Source organism: Amphiura filiformis, chromosome 7 (genome assembly GCF_039555335.1).
Source record: "Amphiura filiformis chromosome 7, Afil_fr2py, whole genome shotgun sequence".
NCBI lineage: Eukaryota > Metazoa > Echinodermata > Ophiuroidea > Amphilepidida > Amphiuridae > Amphiura > Amphiura filiformis.
In genome coordinates this window covers 63,842,882-63,867,135 of record NC_092634.1, presented here as the reverse complement: position 1 = coordinate 63,867,135, position 24,254 = coordinate 63,842,882, and the positions used below count along the sequence as shown (strand labels likewise).

General features: G+C 36.3%; 1 protein-coding gene across 1 annotated transcript; it reads left to right on the top strand.

Annotated features, from left to right (window-relative positions):
* The first annotated feature begins 15,049 nt into the window (after positions 1 to 15,049).
* Positions 15,050 to 22,604, top strand: LOC140157998 (uncharacterized). The gene is made up of 4 exons (XM_072181247.1): positions 15,050 to 15,245; positions 17,153 to 17,250; positions 18,571 to 18,762; positions 22,297 to 22,604. The coding sequence occupies exons 2-4, from the start codon at positions 17,190 to 17,192 to the stop codon at positions 22,602 to 22,604; spliced, it is 561 nt and encodes a 186-aa protein (XP_072037348.1). The 5' UTR covers positions 15,050 to 15,245; positions 17,153 to 17,189.
* Positions 22,605 to 24,254: the final 1,650 nt, after the last annotated feature.

Genomic DNA, 24,254 nt, shown 5'->3' with positions numbered 1-24,254 from the left:
TTTTGTATCATTCTACACAGAGGAAATATCCTAGTTGATAACTACAACAGTTGACTTGGATAAGATACCATAAGAGTCTAGACATTTTACCAACCGGAAACGTTTTTTTTAATTGCAATGTGGCTCACCTTATTTGTGGCGCGGGGTAAGTTGAGCGAGTGGTGCAGGTAACCCACCATAATAACTAATTATTCTGATAGCATGGAGGTTTGAAGATCACAACATTGGGGTTACTGAAAAAAATGAAATAGGTGAATCTGTTGACAAGTTACGTCAGGCAATCAGATATATGCCTAATCTGACAAAGCTATATTTGGATGGTTATAAGCTGACGAAGAGGGAAAGACAAAGATAAGGACTGTTCTGGAGCAAAACAAATATCCACTATTCAAAGGAATAAAGTGTTGAAGTTAATAGGTGTTTATGCATGATAATGTACATATTTTATGCATTGAATGATACAACTCCAAAGTAATGTATTATTTGATTAATTTATTACAGCATACGCCTAGTGGTTTGAGGAGCAAAATATATATAAAGATTCAATGAAATTGGTTAATCAGTTGACAAGTTATATGTGGCAATCTGATACATGACTATTATTAAAATAGTGCATTCCTTTACTTGTGAGGGAGACGACGTTAAAAACTGTACAAAAGGCAAATTCGGCTTATAGGCTTACAATATAATGGATTGGATACCGTAACACTAGTAGCCTTGCCATTAGTAATTTCAAGTTCAAAATATTTACATTTAAAAGATAAGTAAATCTGTATCGATATTTTTATGTGTATGAGGCAATCGGATACATATCTGATATAAAAAACAACTCAAATTTGTATAATATTTGTAATCTAAAACAAGACGAAATATAAATAATACAAACTATATCGAATCAAATTGCCACGTTCAGTCTTAAACCTATCATGGAATGAAATCTTGTTGTCGATTCTGCCAGTGTCAATTTGATGGGGCATTCGTTATCTTCAGAAGATGTGTACTTTGTTTGACAAAATTAAAAAGTATTCTCTTTGTTAGTGAAACTTTCAAACTTTGAGCCAATACTCTGGTCACGCCCTTTAAAGCCCTAAGATGCGCCCAAAAATAGACAAATTCACTATCAATGTGTAAAATATATTAAATTTCACTGGTAATAAAAATTGAGAATTATTATATAGTTGTGCAAGTAACAATCAAAAAAGAAGAAGGTTAAAACATTCAACTGTACTCACCAGCTTATTTTTTCCAGATAATTTTAGAAACAACTAAATCCTTCCTCAGTGGGTAATGGTGTGTGATCTCTGGTAACACTGATTTCATCATCTTAACGCCATAACCCACTGACGAAAGAACCAGAAAATAACCTGAAGGTCGCCCTCTGTGGTCATTATAATACAAAGATTTGGTATATTTTAGTCAGCTGAGATTCGTCGCTATGCGGTGATATAATACAAATAGATGCTAACTTAACTGAGTGCAATATTTACATTGGTGTAGCTGTAATTCGTCGCTATGCGGCGATATAATTTAGATAGCTGCTTACTTTACTGTAAAAAGTATACTTAAATTTGGTATATCAGTTTCCAGCCTTCTTTATAGACGAATCCAACGAGCCAAGTCATGGTCAGGATTTGGTCGGCCATATTTGAGTACCCGCATGCACCAAACAGGTGTTGTGAGTACCCAATTGGGTGGATTAAACCCGCTTAAATTCGATGTTAGATTCTTTTGTGTTGTAAACTGTCATCATTCTTTTTTTCTACGTTTACACGGGTGATAGAATGCAGTTTATAATACCCTTCAAAGGCCGCATCATCCCACATTTTAGGTGGGATAGTTGGGTACCCGTCGCGGTTAATGGCTGCCATTGAGGAGCAGGAATGCGTGAAATTGGATTCGCCTATAGCTGGTTTTGTTTTAATATTATTTATACCTTATTGTATAGTTATTATTGTCTCATAATACGCTCATATGTATCTGTACATTATTAATTTATACGAGTAATGTATATAGCTATATTTTTGTTTAGCCCGTGTTCTAAACTGGAAAAAACAAACTAACTGTGTGTGTTTCTCAAGCAGAAGAGGTTTTAATAAATCGATTTATGTAAATATATTAATAGAAGCATTACCTCATTTCAAATCATTAGTTTTGGTTTCTCTTTTGTTCAGAAACCAAAAATCAAGGGATTAAAAAAGTGGAGATGAACTGGTCTGCAATCATAACACTATTGTGCAAGGGGTATATATAACCAAAAGTATAATGGCCTATAACCATACGTATATAATAGCCTATTGTGCTAACATTTTCATTATCGGATATCTATCAACGCGGGCGACAGTTGATGCTCTCTGTCGTAGGTGGCACACTTTCATGACACCTTATAATTACACCCGAGTTCTACGAGGCCTACATGTAGAAATCATGTGCATATATTGAGGGGGTGGGGTGTTTTGTTTATTTGTCTTAAATATAAACGATATTCAATTACGACATTTTAATTATTCTTCGCTTCTTTTGCTTCCAACGATATATGACATGATATATATATAAACGATGCATGATGATGTAGATGATTTGATTATGAATTAGTTTATTCCCCGGAAAGCACAACCCATACCTCTTACCTATGCTCCCTCCGCCACCTATATATAACCTCCTCCCTCCCCCCTCCTCCCCCACACTCGATATCGACTCCTCCCTATTATTCCACTCCACTCTTGAGCTCTCCTCTCCCCCTCCTTCCGTTCCCACTTCCAATGCCCTCTCCCGTCTGTTTCTCTTTCCCCTACCCTTAACCCCCCACACACACACACACACACACACACACACACACCCTCTTCCCTGACGATCTCTTCTCCATCTTTCTTTTACTCTAAGTCTAGGCTTATCACATCATGCGATACCCAAATTAATAAATAAATTGAATAAAAGTCAATTTAAACCAGCTTTCTATGATATTGATCTTCCGTCATGCGACATGCACATAAATAGAGTTGTGTATAATAGTGTTCATATCACCGAAGTGTCTATTATATCACCCAAGTGTATAATCTGTCAAGTGTCTATTGTAATGTCTGTGGAAATATTTCGATGGTCTTATATTTTCACAGTAAAATAAGCTAAGGCTATTTCGTAGTCTCAAGTCAATGCTTTCAAACTAAATCAATGCTTTCAAATGTAGACTGTTTTCTGCTCGTGAATATTGCACTGCGAAATTTAAACACTTTTGTATACTTAGATCAGGTAACTTCAAACCCTGTAATTTTCTTCTTCACACCACTTATAAGAAACTGAAACGAAAACCGAATCTGCCTGATACAAATAGGTAGGTAGAAACAAAGAGTTCGATATCTTGTGACTCAAGTGGTTAGGCAGGATAATAGGGAAACCACGTGACCAAAACCAAAACCAAAAACTAAAAGTAAACATTTGAAATGACCGATTGTCTTTTTTTTAACTTTCATATTGTTGGATGATTTTTAGATATCGGCAGAAATGTATCTAGTTGTATATTTGTTTAGCCCAAAGCTAAACTGGAAAACAGACTGGCGAGGTTGTTCTCAAAAATATTAAATCATTAGAATTACGTACTCTTATGGAATGAATGAATGAATGAATGAATGAATGAATGAATGAATGAATGAATGGATGAATGAATGAATGAATGAATGAATGAATGAATGAATGGATGGATGGATGGGTGAATGAATGAATCAATGAATGGATGAATGAATGAATGAATGGATGGATGAATGAATGAATGAATGAATGAATGAATGAATGAATTGTTGAATGAATGAATGAATGAATGAATGAATGAATGAATGAATAAATGAATGAATGAATGAATGAATGAATGAACGAATGAATGAATGAAAAAAGTTGAATTTCCATAAGTAGGCTCTATATTCCCCTAAGGCATAAACGGGAGTGACAAACAATTTGAGCAGTTTTTACGTAAAAACGAAGAAAAGGTAAATAGATTGTCTATATTATTCAAACTATTGTTGCATTATACACATTTACATTGTATTGCTTAAAATTGAGCCATAATAAAAATCCATTTAAACAAGCACTGTTAACTGTGTTTTTTGAGTGATAAGAAATCTAACAAGTTAGTAAGATAAAACCATACTAATACTAAGAAAAACATCCGACCCATCCCCCTTTACCTATGGTGCCGCCACTGGTAGTTTTTGTTCTCCTTTGTCATATAAACGTACCTTATAGATCCCATCGAATAAACCAACTGGAACAGTATAACAATAAATGGCAGCCATGTTGGTGTATCCATACATATCCATTTGAACTAGGTAAACCACATGTGCCTGCTAACAGTCAAAAAAAAAAATTTATTGCATAAGGTGAAAGGGGCTTTGGTAGTAGGTTACAAAAAAGTCACATCAAAAAATTCATCCGGAGCTTGTTGCCATAGCAACGGCAGATTTTATGATTTTGGCGATTTTTGCTCATTTTGGGGTAAAAATAAAGGAAAATATGTACTTTTCTGAATTGCTCCTGACTTTAAATTTGAGGTCACATTAACAAAACCAACCTTACCACCATAAAGTACAAATCACATTTTTAGTAATTCCCTGTAATCCTTTGCGAAATACGTTGATGCGCACATCGTTACTGCACACGTTATATATATAATGATGTTTTCACGTTTAACTTCGCAAAGACTTTTTGGGAGTTACTAACATAGCGGTAGTATGTTAGACTGTTGCGTGATCGTCATGATCACCGTATTATCAATTATGTATACTATATTTCTAAATTTGAATTCATAAATTCAGGAGAGAGACCACAGGAAGCTGACATTATGGCAGTTCGCTATTTTTTCTGGAGACAGCGGGATGTCTTCCTGTACTTCATGCATACATACATCTTTTTCCCGAACGTTACAAAACGCCCAGAATGCTGCAAAACATAGTCTCAACTTAATAATGATCAAGAAGTGAATAAAATACATACATAGGGAACATCCACTACTTGAGGAGTTTCTTACGTTATCCGTGTGAAATTGCATGGCGAATAATTTTATCGCATTTTTGGACTGGTATAAAAACATTCTTTTAAATTCTGAACCAGCAATGTATGCATTGAACAGTGTTGTTGCTCTTTTTACCGGGTTTTTACAGGTTAATCCCTGAATTGCTCTTGATTTTGTTTGCACTATTTATCCAAAATTTACATTTAATTTATTGATCGTTAAAAAGAAACTGCTTTCTGAAAAAGATATCAGGTGACTATAACATGCACACAATATAAAATAATTTGCACAGTTCTTTAAAAGCTCATGGCTTCGAGTTTAATTAGTGCTCATATCCGTCAGTACACGACAATATTGTCTGTAAGAGAATAATGATGATAATAGATTTAATAACATTCATCATGTAAACAAATCGGACTCGCGTGTCCAAAATATTTACGATGCGATAGTGTTGTACGTGACCAATGCTGGTACCATACAAACTAATCTATTTAAGGGATGTGCCTATAGGAATAAAGACCAAACAAACATATTCTTGTTTACGCCGTAATATTGTAGTATTTCAACCATTTCACAACTTCAGCTGTGTAACTTACAAAAGTTCCTGCTAAAAAGTGGTTCTTTAAATTTTTTTGAAAATACATTAAAAATCGCATTGGGGTTTTCGTACTGATCGTACCTATAGATGACCACCAGCCTATAATGTTCTGATCACACTATAGACTGGGAGTCTATGTGACTTCATTTCCAGTCAATTTGTCCCTATTGTTCCTTGTCTGCAAATATACCAAAGCATCATGATGTGTTCAGGGACCGTGCTTTTAAAAATAACAGCCAGATCACAATCGCGTTGCGTTGCATTAGGTCAGTGATTCTATTATAATAATTCTAATCATTTCTTTGAGGTCAATAGATAAAAAGAGAGGTCTTGAAAAAACAGGCATGAACAGGTGTGGAGGTTGTAGATAATATTTTATCGTCAAAGTTGCTGGCATAGGAAATTTCGTTGAGGTGGCGCTTATTATTTCTTGTAAACACAATCTAATGTGGTACTCGGTACATGGAGAAGCCCGGTCTGCAAATGTTCAGTGCATGAATCTATATAGTAGAGATATTATAGCTTCATGTTCAGTGTAAATCAATTAAAATACTATAGCTGGATATCAAAAAATCGTGATGCATTCCTTCTTGTTATGGACGACAAGTATTAATTTTGATATTATTGTGACAAATTCCATTCCCTTCTCAATTAATTAGGCTTTCTTTTCGAAAAATAAATCATAGGGCCTAGAGGCCATTAAATAGGCTAAACCCATATTCGGTATGCGGAAACCTTCACAGTCAGGGCGGTGCTTGTACTCGCATTAAACAGGCAAAGTTCGCAACCGACGCCTGCTTCAATTGCCAACCTTTATCGGGGGCCGAGTTTGAGTTTTCATAGTCATCTCATTACCTATACCATTTTTCACCCCTGATGTGGCAGTGACGTCAACGCGTTGAAGCAGCTGTTTCGCTTTCGCGCATCTATGCAGCGTCTTTAAGCGCGTGCGTGTGTACACCAGCGCTTTGATCGAACGCTAGCGAGTGTAATGAAATTCACACAGTACTGATGTCACTGCCACATCAGCTGGTATAGCTTATCGTAAACCAGCCAAATTTGTCATATGTTTGAATAGCTAGTAGAAAACCCGTGAATATAGTGTCATCATTCTTTTGTCTATGTGTTACACGGGTGATAGAATGCAGTTTATAATACCCTTCAAGGCCGCATCATCCCACATTTTAGGTGGGATAGTTGGGTACCTGTCGCGGCTAATGGCTGCCATTGAGGAGCAGGAATGCGTGAAATTGGATTCGCCTATAGCTGGTTTTGTTTTAATATTATTTATACCTTATTGTATAGTTATTATTGTCTCATAATACGCTCATATGTATCTGTACATTATTAATTTATATGAGTAATGTATATAGCTATATTTTTGTTTAGCCTGTGTTCTAAACTGGAAAACAAACTAACTGTGTGTGTTTCTCAAGCAGAAGAGGTTTTAATAAATCGATTTATGTAAATATATTAATAGAAGCATTACCCTCATTTCAATCATTAGTTTTGCTTTCTCTTTTGTTCAGAAACCAAAAATCAAGGGATTAAAAAGTGGAGATGAACTGGTCTGCAATCATAACACTATTGTGCAAGGGGGTATATATAACCAAAAGTATAATGGCCTATAACCATACGTATATAATAGCCTATTGTGCTAACATTTTCATTATCGGATATCTATCAACGCGGGCGACAGTTGATGCTCTCTGTCGTAGGTGGCAATAATTTCATGACACCTTTATAATTACACCTGAGTTCTACGAGGCCTATATGTAGAAATCATGTGCATATATTGAGGGGTGGGGGTGTTTTGTTTATTTGTCTTAAATATAAACGATGCATGATGCATGATGTAGATGATTTGATTATGAATTAGTTTATTCCCCGGAAAGCACAACCCATACCTCTTACCTATGCTTCCTCCGGCTCCTATATATAACCTCCTCCCTCCCCCTCGTCCCACACACTCGATATCGACTCCTCCCTATTATTCCACTCCACTCTTGAGCTCTCCTCTCCCCTCCTTCCGTTCCCACTTCCAAATACTCTCTCCCGTCGGTTTCTCTTTCTCCCTTAGCCTTAACCCCCCCCACACACACACACACACACACACACCTCTTTCCCTGACGATCTCTCTTCTCTCACTCTTTCTCCATCTTTCTTTACTCTAAGTCTAGGGGCTTATCACATCATGCGATACCCAAATTAATAAATAAATTGAATAAAAGTCAATTTAAACCAGCTTTCTATGATATTGATCTTCCGTCATGCGACATGCACATAAATAGAGTTGTGTATAATAGTGTTCATATCACCGAAGTGTCTCATTATATCACCCAAGTGTATAATCTGTCAAGTGTCTATTGTAATGTCTGTGGAAATATTTCGATGGTCTTATATTTTCACAGTAAAATAAGCTAAGGCTATTTCGTAGTCTCAAGTCAATGCTTTCAAACTAAATCAATGCTTTCAAATGTAGACTGTTTTCTGCTCGTGAATATTGCACTGCGAAATTTAAACACTTTTGTATACTTAGATCAGGTAACTCTCAAACCCTGTAATTTTCTTTCTTCACACCACTTATAAGAAACTGAAACGAAAACCGAATCTGCCTGATACAAATAAGTAGGTAGAAATAAAGAGTTCGATATCTTGTGACTCAAGTGGTTAGGCAGGATAATAGGAAACCACGTGACCAAAACCAAAACCAAAACTAAAAGTAAACATTTGAAATGACTGATTGTCTTTTTTAACTTTCATATTGTTGGATGATTTTTAGATATCGGCAGAAATGTATCTAGTTGTATATTTGTTTAGCCCGTGTGCTAAACTGGAAAACAGACTGAGGTTGTTCTCAAAAATATTAAATCATTAGAATTACGTACTCTTATGGAATGAATGAATGAATGAATAAATGAATGAATGGATGAATGAATGAATGAATGAATGAATGGATGGATGGATGGGTGAATGAATGAATCAATGAATGGATGAATGAATGAATGAATGGATGGATGAATGAATGAATGAAATGAATGAAATGAATGAATGAATGAATGAATGAATGAATGAATAAATGAATGAATGAATGAATGAATGAATGAATGAAAAAAAGTTGAATTTCCATAAGTAGGCTCTATATTCCCTAAGGCATAAACGGGAGTGACAAACAATTGAGCAGTTTTTACGTAAAAACGAAGAAAAGGTAAATAGATTGTCTATATTATTCAAACTATTGTTGCATTATACACATTTACATTGTATTGCTTAAAATTGAACCATAATAAAAATCCATTTAAACAAGCACTGTTAACTGTGTTTTTTAAGTGATAAGAAATCTAACAAGTTAGTAAGATAAAACCATACTAATACTAAGAAAAACATCCGACCCATCCCCCTTTACCTATGGTGTCGCCACTAGTAATTTTTGTTCACCTTTGTCATATAAACGTACCTTATAGATCCTATCGAATAAACCAACTGGAACAGTATAACAATAAAATGGCAGCCATGTTGGTGTATCCATACACATCCATTTGAACTAGGTAAACCACATGTGCCTGCTAACAGTCAAAAAAATTTATTGCATAAGGTGAAAGGGCTTTGGTAGTAGGTTACAAAAAGTCACATCAAAAAATTTATCCGGAGCTTGTTGCCATAGCAACGGCAGATTTTATGATTTTGGCGATTTTTTCTCTTTTTGGTTTCAACATAAAGGAAAATATGTACTTTTCTGAATTGCTCCGTACCTTAAATTTGACTTCACATTAACAAAACCAACCTTACCACCATAAAGTACAAATCACATTTTTAGTAATTCTGCAATCCTTTGCGAAATACGTTGATGCGCACATCGTTACTGCACACGTTATATATATAATGATGTTTTCACGTTTAACTTCGCAAAGACTTTTGGGAGTTACTAACATAGCGGTAGTATGTTAGACTGTTGCGTGATCGTCATGATCACCGTATTATCAATTATGTATACTATATTTCTAAATTTGAATTTATAAATTCAGAGAGAGACCACAGGAAGCTGACATTATGGCAGTTCGCTATTTTTTTCTGGAGACAGCGGGATGTCTTCCTGTACTTCATGCATACATACATCTTTTTCCCTGAACGTTACAAAACGCCCAGAATGCTGCAAAACATAGTCCAACTTAATAATGATCAAGAAGTGAATAAAATACATACATAGGGAACATCCACTACTTGAGGAGTTTCTTACGTTATCCGTGTGAAATTGCATGGCGAATAATTTTATCGCATTTTGGGAGTGGTATAAAAACATTCTTTTAAATTCTGAACCAGCAATGTATGCATTGAACAGTGTTGTTGCTCTTTTTACCGGGTTTTTACAGGTTAATCCCGGAATTGCTCTTGATTTTGTTTGCACTATTTATCCAAAAATTTACATTTAATTTATTGATCGTTAAAAAGAAACTGCTTTCTGAAAAAAGATATCAGGTGACTATAACATGCACACAATATAAAATAATTTGTACAGTTCTTTAAAAGCTCATGGCTTCGAGTTTAATTAGTGCTCATATCCGTCAGTACACGACAATATTGTCTGTAAGAGAATAATGATGATAATAGATTTAATACCATTCATCATGTAAACAAATCGGACTCGCGTGTCCAAAATATTTACGATGCGATAGTGTTGTACGTGACCAATGCTGGTACCATACAAACTAATCTATTTAAGGGATGTGCCTATAGGAATAAAGACCAAACAAACATATTCTTGTTTACGCCGTAATATTGTAGTATTCCAACCATTTCACAACTTCAGCTGTGTAACTTACAAAAGTTCCCGCTAAAAAGTGGTTCTTTAAATTTTTGAAAATACATTAAAAATCGCATTGGGGTTTTCGTACTGATCGTACTATAAATGACCACCAGCCTATAATGTTCTGATCACACTATAGACTGGGATTATATGTGACGTCATTACCAGGCAATTTGTCCCTATTGTTCCTTGTCTGGAAATATACCCAAGCATCATGATGTGTTCAGGGACCGTGCTTTTAAAAATAACAGCCAGATCACAATCGCGTTGCGTTGTATTAGGTCAGGGATTCTATTATAATAATTCTAATCCTTTCTTTGAGGTCAATAGATAAAAGAGAGTCTTGAAAAACAGGCATGAACAGGTGTGAGGTTGTAGATAATATTTTATCGTCAAAGTTGCTGGCATAGGAAATTTCGTTGAGGTGGCGCTTATTATTTCTTGTAAACACAATCTAATGTGGTACTCTCGCTACATTGAGAAGTCCGGTCTGCAAATGTTCAGTGCATGAATCTATATAGTAGAGATATTATAGCTTCATGTTCAGTGTAAATCAATTAAAATACTATAGCTGGATATCAAAAAATCGTGATGCATTCCTTCTTGTTATGGACGACAAGTATTAATTTTGATATTATTGTGACAAATTCCATTCCCTTCTCAATTAATTAGGCTTTCTTTTCGAAAAATAAATCATAGGGCCTAGAGACCATTAAATAGGCTAAACCCATATTCGGTATGCGGAAACCTTCACAGTCAGGGCGGTGCTTGTACTCGCATTAAACAGGCAAAGTTCGCTAAACCGACGCCTGCTTCAATTGCCAACCTTTATCGGGGGACTAGTTTGAGTTTTCATAGTCATCTCATACCTACACCATTTTTCACCCGATGTGGCAGTGACGTCAACGCGTTGAAGCAGCTGTTTCGCTCGCGCATCTATGCAGCGTCTTTAAGCGCGTGCGTGTGTACACCAGCGCTTTGATCGAACGCTAGCGAGTGTAATGAAATTCACACAGTACTGATGTCACTGCCACATCAGCTGGTATAGCTTATCGTAAACCAGCCAAATTTGTCATATGTTTGAATAGCTAGTAGAAAACCCGTGAATATAGTGTCAGAAACTCTCACACATCTTAGGATAACCTTGTCATTAATGTGATACCGAAAGCAGCGCCATTTTTGGAATATATTTATTTATTTATTAAGTCATATTTTACCAGGGTAGCCCAGTCAGTGCATAGCACATGATATACATAGGGGCCCTGGAGAACATATACACAATATAAAATTTGATTGTTAAAATTACACAATTAAAATTATACAAAGCTCAATTTAAATACATAAAAACTACATAACAATTTAAAACACAACAATAATATTATTATATACAATTATTGTTATATGAGTATTGATAAAAACTAAAATGGCAAAAGAATAATAAAATATTATCATAGCACACACGAAGGAGATACATAAAACATAAAATACATTAATAATAAAAGACATATAATCTGAAATTGCCATTATTAACTGAGATGTTCAAATATTGTTGATTTAAATGAATATAACTTATTTATTGCACGAATATGATGTGGTAATTTGTTCCATTCTATTGCACCTTGGTATTGAAACGAGCGCACGTGACTTTCATTGACGGCAAGAAGTTTATCAGCACTTGACCTAGTATTTACATGATGCGTGTTATTTACAAACTTGAATTTACAGCTTAGATAAGAAGGAACAAGATCATTTAAACATTTAAACACAATAATGCACTTGTGAATTAACCATCGATTTTTAATGTTAATCCATCCGAGTTTATGACGAAGCTCTGTAGCACTATGCCAGGGGATAACCTGTTATTGCCCTGGCAGCCCTATTCTGAAGCTTTTCTAGTCGATCAAGATTTAGGCCACTGCAGCTACTAAAAACAACATCACAATAATCAAAACTGGTAAAATCATGGATTTGTACAAAATATTCAAAGTATTGATGTTGAGGCAAGACCGGAGTCTACGGACAATTCCAATTCTTTTACTAATCTTATTACATAACTTATCAGTGTTACAGTTCCAATTCATATGTTCATCAATAATTACACCCAGATATTTGCAATGGGAAACTCTGCATAATTCTTCATTATTAACAATTGCACGAACATGTTTGAAATTTACCAGTCTCTGGGGTGTGCCAATAAGCATAATATTTGTCTTATTCGAACATTGCGTGGGAAAAAAAAAAAAAAAAAAGTAAGTTAATAATGAAAATCGTTTGATTTTAATAATACCAACCAGTAACGGACATTAAGCCAAGACTATGCGAGAAGTTTGGGGTATGTAAAGTATTTTATTGTTATAAAAAACAAGGAAAAAGCAGTCCAAAATTAAACTTTTTATCACAACGCGATATTTAAAAAAAAAGGTACATTTTGAGAGGGCCTGGGCTGGTTCTTTTAATTCATGTTTAATTCTAGTTCATCACCTGCAGTCCGATTTGGTATCTATGGTTTCATTAAAGTATTGGGAACTAATGTGGATGGTATTTTGGTTTTTAAAAAACCATACTGTTAAAAATATCGGTATTTATGCCAGCGACATTTCTAGTGTGTAAAATGCATTGAGAATTGTCGGCTAAAAAGTGCATATATTAAAATCGCGATCAGTAATAGCAACAATAACTATCTACATTCCAATCGGAAACGCTTTTTAAAAACATACCACCTTTTTGGGCAATCGCTGAAACCGAAATATGAAATTCCAGGCCATCTGTAAAAAAGTGCGTGAGCAAAATGACCATTAACTTGGGTCACCGAAACAAATGTTTATATTGGTGTCAGGTCTTTCATATTAATACAACAATTAACCCCTAATAATGGCTTTCATTTGAACCGTTATTTATTAAACTGCGATTTTACTTTTTGAGAAATTAATGAACGTATCAAAAAACTTTTCGCAAATCGATTTAAAATTGCCCGACCCGTTAAAGTAGCTTTTTAAAATTGTAGCCTCGCGATTGTTTGATGCATGCAGAACTAGAGTCATTATTAACTAAATGTAAACACTGATGGCGCTATTTATCTTAAATCTATTTGCATTACAAGAGATAGATACTAGTATACTGACATTAGAAAATTGGAAGGTAACACATAGCAAGGACATTTTCTAAAAACTTCTCTTATCATGAAATTAAAGGAATTACTCATATAATTTGGTTAAATCAAATTCCAAATAGCGCCCTCAATTTTCATAGAACACTCAATTTTCACACATATAAAAATTGTCACAAGCAGAAACAGATGGATAAATATAGCTCAAAAATATTTGCGCATATTAGTGTAAAACCTGTTGGTATTGTCCAAATCTAAAATTGCAAATCATATGATGTTTTCTTGCAAAACAAAGAATAAATAATCACATCTAAAAATCAGTGTCATAGGTGTAGATCCCGGAGGGATGGGGATACATCTCCCCTAATATTATGATGGGGATGGCCCATATAATTATTCCCCACGTGTTGACGCCCGAATAACCTCATATTTGGAACCATATTACATCAGTTTTAGCTTCAATATTCCAAATATTTTCTCGCGCTTTCCGCGCATTTGTACAATAAACTTATTCTGTCGCCAAACGGTCCTGCATTCACTATACTTCAAGACTTTTTCTAACCCATCCCCATGCCAAAAAGAAATCAGCTGTTGCAGTACTGCATGTGCATATCGCCATCATTTCAGGTTTATTTTCTACAGGAAACATGAAAACCTGATGGCGTTATGTCTACTTCTGCTATTTACTTTTGAATCAACATTAGTTGCAGGCATGTACAGAGTATTTATATTAAAAAAAAAAAAAAAATCATTTAATCATGTTTAATCAATCATATCTCTAGTCTAGTCGGCCATCTTAGCAAGCAAGGTTGCTAGGCCAGGGTTGCCAGTTTGATTAGTCCAAAGTGTTGCCATACTGAATTTAGCCAAATCCCAACACCCTCCAGGAGCAGAAGCATTAAAATTTAAGGGGTCGGGGATGAGCTTATTTTGTTCCTGTTTTACTGGGACTATTTTAGCCCCAAATGAAGGTGCGTTTTGTTATTCGATGGGCCAGTGTTCAAAAGTTTGCAAGTTTACCCTGTTTGGGTCCAAAATACAATGCCTTTTGTGCTTAAAAGGAGAAGACCCGGGGCAACTATTGCTTTTGTTGTGTTAAATCTGGGGAACGCCCACCCCCCACCCCCCATGGAAAAATTAGGGGGACGTGTCCACCCGTCCATCTTCCGCCGCCTATGGTCCCCACTTTGACTCGTCATTAATTTGGTTAAATCATTAATTTCTCCATCATTTATATATTTCATAGGGGCCAAAAGTTTAACAGGACGAAGAGTGAAGGAAGCGATATATTTTGTTTTATTTTATTTATTTTGCCAAGTTTGGCTACCAGGATGGTGTTTGAACTGTATAGTCTGTATTTTGGTTCAAACTCCTGTGGAACAGGATATGAATTGCATCCCGCACAACAGGTTATGTACAGATTCACATTGTAAACATTTCCGTTATACCTCACAATCAAAAGAAACCAGGCTGGAATTTGACGCATGAACACATCTAAGTAGCATTGTAATATAAGAGAGCATAAATCGCTTCAAAGTTCATGTGTAGGACCTACCGCAAATGGTTCTTTGAAGCTAGGATATAATACGTGCTCTACTTTTGAGTCTTTCTTTTGCCGCTTTGTGATATTAACCTCAAGTTGTCTTGAACTGTATAATGGGGTATACATGAGAGAATCATACAAAGCGCCATTTTAACACGGAAGTTTTCAACACGTCAGAAAAGAGACATTTATAAGGTAATAATCATGATAGTACTCTATATCTAGCTAGCTTTATCTGTAGACCATATAATATGTCAACTACATAAAGCTGCTAAAAGATCATTCTTATAATTTGCTCCATATTATCAATATTATTGCAAACACGGTGAACAGCGGATACTCATATATATTCGAAGGCTTACGTTTACGCCCGGCGTTTATACGCATAACGAACACGTGTGGTAGCCATATTATAACATTTCTTACATTTTTGTTTGGTATAAAATGTTAGTTTTCACTGTCAGATATGTCCTCTTTTAACTTGGGCCCAAACAGACGAGGCAATCCAAAGAAAATCGCTATTTAATACCAGCGCATATGTCGCCAAAGCGAGTCACTCATTCGCACGATGTGCATATTCAGTACTACATGGCGTGCGGGCAGTCGTGCCATATCAAAAGAGCCGACACGACTCATGAACCTTTGGAAAGCTTCTTGCTATCTAGAGTACAGAAATAAATCAAATACTGGAACTTACGTTTCGTTAACACGACGTTTCTTCCGAAACCATCGGACATCATCGGGTGATTGAATTAGGTCGATTGGTCACGTGAGAGACGGCGATCAATTCCTTTCAGTGCCTGGTCCCACGCATGCAAGAGTTGAAAGCGTAGTCCTCCTGTTCTGTTCAGCTTTCGACTCTCTCCCAGACGGCTTCGCGCACACCCCTTTCAATCCAGCGTTCCTCCTTCTCCAGAATGATGGCGTCTTCCATATTAAAGGTATGTCCCGTGAATTGTTGTGGATGAAAACAGCCGAGTTCTGGGCTTCGTTAGAGCTAGGCCTGCGATGTTGGCCAATCCTAGTTCTAAGGGATTGTTTTGTTGACTCTCCGATGGCGTGACAATCTGAACATGCAATTTTGTAGACTGTTCTCGACTGTTTTAACTTGTCGACCTTGTCTTTTGGTGAAACTAAGGTCTGACGTAATGTTTGATGAGGTTTAAAAGCAAATGGAGCACCTGCTGTATTGAACGATCTACATAGTCGTTCAGAGGTCCCTCCAATGTAAGGCAAGGTGACAGTGAAGGCGCTACTCGTGGACTCGGACACAGTTTCCTGCGAGTTGGATTTATCTTTCTTTTCACGGGCACGTAGGAAGGTCCAGTCTCTGTATCCGCAACTACAGAGCGCTGACTTGATGTGCGATACCTCCTCCTCTTTATCCGAAGGATCCGTCACATGTCCTTATTTCCAGATGCTAATCTTTCCTTCTCCGAATTATCGGCGTTTTCCTTCTCACTCTTTAGCTTGCGAAACGTCCGAGTTTGGTGATCTTTTACCACGTCATGTTCAGTCTTGTGCGCATGCTCAATGAACTCTGATACTTTTAGTCGTGCAATTTCCGGTAAAACCTCAAAAGCGCTCCCGGTAAGCAAAATAAACAAGTAGTGTTGAAGTTTAATTTAAATTACTTTCATTTTATTACCACTACGTATGAATCTGCAATTCTATATGTTGAATGATACATCAAATTATTCGTCTGATCATAAGGATTTCAAAAATGTATAGTTTGTGCTATCTACGACCTATCGTTACCGAGTTATTATACTAAAACCTCATTTTTTGGTCAAAAATTGCACATTTTGGTTGTATAGGGGTAAAAATTTCAAATTGCTTTGATTTGGGGGAAAATGGTGGCAAATTGTGTGTTTAGCTAAATGGAATCAGAAAAAGAATAATTTTGCATATCTACGGTGTTAACCTAGTAAGGAGCAGGGTAAAAAAGGTCATAGTTGGTTGACCATAGGCTACTGTAAATCATTAAAATATTATCCGCTCTCTCCATTACTGCATCCCAAGTAGCTATTCACAAGGTATAGATACTAATAACTTTAATAACTAATTTGGTGCACGTCGCTTTAATTTGCTTATTGTTATAGAGGCCGACAGGAAGATACAGCATTTTGCAACACCAAAATGGCAAGCAACTCGAATGACAACCTGATGCAGGAATTGCAAGAACGAGAAAGACATGAAGGTGAATTGATGAATTAATTAATTACCCACCATTCGTGATATCTGACCAATTAAAAATACTCCAAAAAATTGCACCGTATTGAACAGGGGATTAACACTATTATATGCTTTGAATAATATCCATGAAGATGCGTATTAACTGATATATATTGCGGTAAAACATACTGCCGTGTTCATATCCCTTACCAGAGGATGATTTAAGCACTACCCATCACTCCACTGGGGTCAACTTGCAGTTAGCACAGCTGTGTGAGTGAACATGACACCACTGCTTGCCCATTGCATAGACGTGCATGGTTAACTTTGAATTTGGACTGATATATTTAAAATAAAAACACATTCAAAATGTTGGTCGATTTCACATTTTATATTATCTACAGAAGGTGTGAATTATCCTTTGTGCATACATCACTTTTGTTCTGAAATTGACCAAGTAATAATGACACACACACAATTCTAAAACAACATCTTTTGCACAGAATTCAATGGGATTTGAAAAGTAAAGTGGCAGTTGAAACTCTAGTGATAACACTTTTACAGTGCATGATGGGGCTTCCTTAAATCATCCTCTGATCCCTTACTATCCGAGTACGACAGAGTGCGATGTTACAATATTTTTGCAGTGCAAGGCCGAATTGACATTGGTCACTACAGTCCTTTCCCCTGCTTACCACCATGCACTATTCGAGTACTTCCAACGCCTTCCGCCTTTCGAGTGTCGCAAAATGCATCATCTCCCCGGAGTTCAGTTTATTGCATTGATAGAATACGGACATATTGGCTGGTGCCTTCATCGGGAAAAAAAAAGAATCACGAATAATGGCGCCTATGACCAATATCTTTCGGAGGCAAAAAAACACCTTTGTAGGCTTTATTGACATGGGGTCGTCAGGAAAAAAAGTTTTCTGTTACTGAAACCAAAATTTGTATACGTTTTATAGACCTGACGATGTAAAACTAATGACAGCACACGCAGTGATGAATCGGCGCGTCGGTGTTTCAGAAATGTTAAAAAATACGTAAACACTTATATCTTACGTAGATGTTCTACATCGCTCTATGATTATCCACATATGGAATCAGTATGGACGACAAAAGAATTGCAAAGACCATCAGTTGCACACGATCTATGATGTTGATGTACTCCCGGGATGTACTACGTCATACCCCATGGAGTAGTGCATGATGGGAAGAAGGGAAAAGGTCTATTCACGCTGCGGGGGATCACAGTTTATCGCGTTTGTTATGCTTATAGTAATCTACTAATCTGCATTATCTAACATTCACGACGAATAATGCTTTCATCTTTTATTTCCTCTAGTGACTACAGATCAAGTAGCAGGAAACGGACCCTCTTCTACAACACTCATGCCAGCATCTATTCATGGTGAAAACGTCAGCGTGATAGAACAACAGACGATTGTCAAAGGAGACCAGAAGATCCTAACAGGAGACAATTACCAAGCACAGACTATGGTGTTTCAAGTTGTCAGAGATAAAGGGAAGGATACAAGTAGGTACCAAGTCTGAATCCTCCTCGTTTTACCATTAATATTCATTACAATAAAATGAGTTTTTACAAACATACTTAGAATATTTGTAACACAGATATTTGTAAATTAAAAGAATGAAAAATCCAAATGTATTCGTTCGTGTCCGAGCAACTCGTTAATCGAATTTTTACAGTATGCATTATTATTCTGATAACAATGGAATATGAATATGGCTCTCGAGTGGAATGGTTTCATTTTGGGTTGGGATGGGAACAATTCTGTATTGATTTGATTATCACTTAACATAACTCAATAACCACAGGACCTACAAAAGTGATATTTGAATTCTTCTACATGCTAGCTATGAATTGAGCAATGCAATTTTTGCTTAGTTTGGCTATGAATAAATGTATCCTAAATCATAAAATATTGAGAATTTCATTAATGACCATCATAACAATAAATAAAGCGACAAATACAGAAAAATGGCAGCTCAGTGGGTGAAAAAGTAAGCATTTTGGTCATTTTCTAACAACAAAGAATGCTGATGTTAAAAGAGGCCAAATATTTCTCTTTTCCTTCTTCAAAAAGTACGTGACTCACCCAATAATGAATGAGTGATATATTGTAGTAATGTTTCACCCACCTTGGTGAGAAATATTGTAATAATAGAATAATAGACAACTGTAACCGTATTTTGTCACATTTTTACTGGCTGCAAGTGTCATTTATTTTAGCTTGCGACTCACACCTCACACACAACGCACTCATTCACAATCACAATGTATAAAAATATGTCACGCCAATAAGCAAGTTGACAGAGTGGCATGCTGCGCTGGACTTAGGATAACCAATCTCCATTATCCACAATGCACCAGTGAAGCAAGCGTGGGTACGACCCCAAGCCAAGGCCATGGGTTTCATCTTCGTTTTAGACCCTTGATTCTTGTTCCGTGTGGAATATAGATAATTTGTTTTCGCTGGATGTTTTTTTCTTTTCCCCAAAAAAGGCATACTCACCTACTCACCCGACATCGTGTATAATGCGTCTGCATGTCCTGGTTTCAAAACTGGCAACTATGATTTTCAAAATGCACCCCAGTGCATAAACGTGTTAATTGGCTTTGAATCAATCTATTGCGGGAAGTGTAGAAATCAAACTACCGGAAGTGAAATTGCGTGTTACAAAACGTTCATTTCGTCACCTAATAAATTTTGCACGTATAGGTGGGCTACATTGTCTCAAGCATAAGTATTATTATATACTGGAAACGTTTAATAAGACTGTAACCGCATTTTGCCAGATTTTTCCGTCATGACGGTAAAAATCGAAAATGTACTAAATTATACATCATAAATTATATCGAAATTTTAATATCATTTTTAAAATTTAAATTTAATACAGGTTAAAGTGTACGTTCGTTCTACTTGTCTGCAATTATCAAGTCAGTAGCTTACTTTCAAGGTACACAAAATAAGTGTGTCTTGGAAAAGTTGATAATACATATTGTGTGACTTCATCGCACAGCATCATCATCCCTATATCTTCTTGTAGTGCGAATCCACTAGTTCTTCAACAGCTACGCATGGCGATTTTGATCGAGATAGGCCGAGCGACTTAGGCTATGCACATCACCTAAACGATGTGAGATACCACAGCGTTTCCATGACACGTTTTTACGATCTGCGCATGCTCATTACCCTATTTGACGTTGCCAACACAATACTAGGAATAACATAAATTCATCTCAATATGATCTTATTGTCCCTGAGTTTACAGACCATTGAAAGACCCCACCTCCGCTCGACCTTCAACAATACAGTGACAATAGGAGCTAATAGGTTTAACCTGTATTATATTCATAGCTGCATCGCTACTCTATTAGACTGAGTTCACATAGAAGTATACGGTATACGGTATTCGCTATACGAAATACGCTCATTCGATCAGGCTGAGTTAATATAGGAGTATACTATGTGAACTCATCCTGATCGAATGAGCGTATTTCGTATAGCGATTAACAAGTCTAGGCATGATAGGTCAGTTTACCAATTTTCTTCGTCTAATCAAATGCTTGTAAGTTTACTTCTTGAGGTCACATTGCATTCAATGAGGTGTCATAATGTGCAGAATTAGATAGTGCATCTATTTAAAAAAATGAATTTACCCACATATGGTTTAGTTTTAAAATTAGGACGGTATACGTTGCACTAAAATCGAACACGCACGATTCCCACTTATTCCCACTATACTACTATACGCAGGTATACGGCCTTTTCGAATAGTGCCCTCTTATGTGACCCGGTACTATGAAATTACCTTGCTCGATTTAAGCTATACGCGTACACCTGCAAAACGTGCACCGTATACCCGAATAGTATACTTCTATGTGAACGCAGCCTAAGGGATTGGTTTTAGCCAATGATTGGTTTTAACCAACATGACCAATCGCTCACCGAGCGCGGAGTACAAGTATAAGCTTATATTGTAATAGAAGCTACTCTCGGTGGCCGGTGGGCAGTTTATAAAGACATGTGCTTTGATGGCTATACAAAATAATTCTTTACCTGGCGTAGACGATGTGCATCGCCAAGTGAACAATTTACGGGCTCATTAATTGGCGAGGTCATCGGCATATCAATTTGTAAGCGCTCTTTTAGCAAAGTCATAGTTCATTGAATTTACAAGCGTATGACAAAACAGGCGAAAATAGTAACTTTTTGCACAAGATTTTCAATTTAAAGAGAATTGGCCATTGCTCATTCTAGTGACGCTAGTGTATGGACAATATAAGTGTGCTGTTTCATTTAATGACATAAAATTTGACAAATATTGTAAGGAACACTTGAGGTTTTGACTTTTAAAACCTACATTTTGGTCAAAAATGTGCTTGGATAGGTAGTTTTCAACAGATTTACCACATTGGCCTTGCTATAACATTGAACTGCGTTATCTGTTGACCTAGTGACCAAAAGTGTTTTTAGGGGGAAGTGTTAGCTTTCGTTTGATATAAAATAAATTCTGATTGGATGAAGGGAACACTTGTTCTCTGCTTGGAAGCTCTTGGACAAAAATGTGTGCTCAGGTGCATGATGGTTTATAAGAGAATCGTTGTTGTATTGAAACCTTTCCATATGCTCCGTTCTACCTGAGGACATATTGGAAGAATAAGATAATACATTAGCTTTTTCATTTTGTCTTTTGGGAAATGAATAAACCATTACAATAAATATATAATACATTTATATTGGCTCGCCGTATGTGTAAGATAAACGGCTCAAAGTTAGTCGCTCGGATATACTATAGTCGCTCGGAAGCGACTAACATACTAACCATAGTTCAAAAAGATATCGATTATTTCTGGTCTGTTTTTCACCAGGTACCTAACAATAGAAGCACATCGTCGATGGTAGTGTAAATCATTTACCATACCCAAGTTCAGATCATGTAATTATTCTCCTGTTAATATATACATGTAGTATCTGCAAGTATTAACTATCTCATTATTCTAACATTTTCTATTCTTTCTTTTCTTTACATTCTTTGTTTTAAGGTTCCGTTTTCAGCTTAGAAACGATTAAAAAGCAGTTAATGGAAAAATACCGTGAAACAAGAGGCAAGCTACCGCTGCTACCTGGTATGCCAGAAGAGTTTGCCAAGATGGAAGACATCTTTGTGGACCTGGAAATCATCGAAGAAGATAAGAAACCTTCTGGAGTCATATGTGAAAAACTTAACTCGTACGGTGATCTTGTATGTATTCAAAGAAATAAAGAAAACAGTCAAGATAAAGAATTGGTAAAACGTATCTTAGTAAAGGGAAAACCAGGGCTGGGAAATCAACCACAATATCCAAACTAGCATATGATTGGGCGTGTAACAAACAAGACTCGTCCATGTCTAAGTTTGACTTAGTGTTTGTTATCACAGTAAATGAGATTGATACCGATACAGATCTGATTGGTGTCATTCAAGAGCAGTTATTACCGAAAGTTTGTAGGCAGAGTCTTGAAGAACTTCTCCAGTCCAATGCTAGTTCGGTGGCCATTTTGTTTGATGGATACGACGAGGCCACCATCCATTTTGATCGATGTAAAGATATTAGAAATGTATTATGTAGCAAATGGTTGGCTGGAGCGAGTGTAATTGTAACCACTCGGCCCAATCTAGTCGGCAAATTTGGTCAAAAGTATGGCGCATATCTTCAAGTTGAAATAAAAGGTTTCTCTTGGGGAGCTCAAGAAAAGTATGTTTCGAAGTTCCTGCGATTTAGGACAAAAGATAATAACGTTGACTATGGTGACGACGAATGTGAAAAAAAATTATGATGGTACTGCTGTTGGTGATGCTGCTGTTGGTGATAATGATGATGAGAAGGAGGATAATGATGATACTGCTAAGGCCTTTCTGCGCCGTATTAGGTGGTCAGGGTCCCTTGGAGCACTCTCAGTTATTCCCATCATTCTATCAATGTTGTGTTTGATTTGGACAACAATGGGAGAACTACCTATCAGTGTAACAGCACTCTACAAAGATGTGTTAATGCACCTAGCAAAACATAAATATGCAAAAACTACTGAAGATGACCTTGATGAATCAATCATTCATGAATGGATGGATAATGTCCTGTCCCATATTGGCGAAATAGCTATAATAGGACTATTTGAGGATAGATTAGTATTTAAAGCAAATGAATTTGAGAAAGACCATCTTGAAAATGCTTGTACACTGGGAGTAGTGATCAAAGAAAGAAAAAGGTCTGGAACTAGAGTTACATACAGTGTTACTTTTTTACATAAATCATTTCAAGAAATGTGCGCTGCTTCATACTTGGCAAAATTGGTCGATAGAGACAGGGAGAAACTCAAGGTGTATTTAGGACAGATAAACCACAGTAATGTATTTGAAATGGAATACTTGTTACGGTTTGCATGTGGGGAGTGTACAGGTTGCTGAGGTCATTCTACCCCATGTTGTACAAATTATGTGCGAGCATGATAAGATGATGAGAGATAGTGACGGTCGTATCCCTAGTATTGATGAAAATGAGTGCCAACAAATGCCCCTTTTTCTGCTTTATGAGGCTGAATTGAATACACATACAGGAAGATGTTTCAATCTTCACGTGTTGATGAAACCTTTGTATGATACTGTTGTTATTCACAAAAGGAAAAAGTATCGCCCAAGGTTTCCATTCATAATGCCAAATCAATTTCCACGGTCATCATCAGAGTTTGATGAAGTATTTAATCACTATATGCTATTGAAAAAAACACACTATACCTGTTTGGGTGATATTAGAGTACTAATATATGATATTTTGAGATTGAATGTTGGTCTCCATCTTTTCAGGAACAGAGTGAAAATTTTCTTTGCTGTGTGTCTAAATTATCTGCTGTACACTTGACCCATTTCGGGAATACCTTTCTTGAGATAACATCATTTCTTAACCACCTTATTGAACGACAGTGTACTCTAAACTCACTTGTAGAATTATGTCTCCATGGTGTT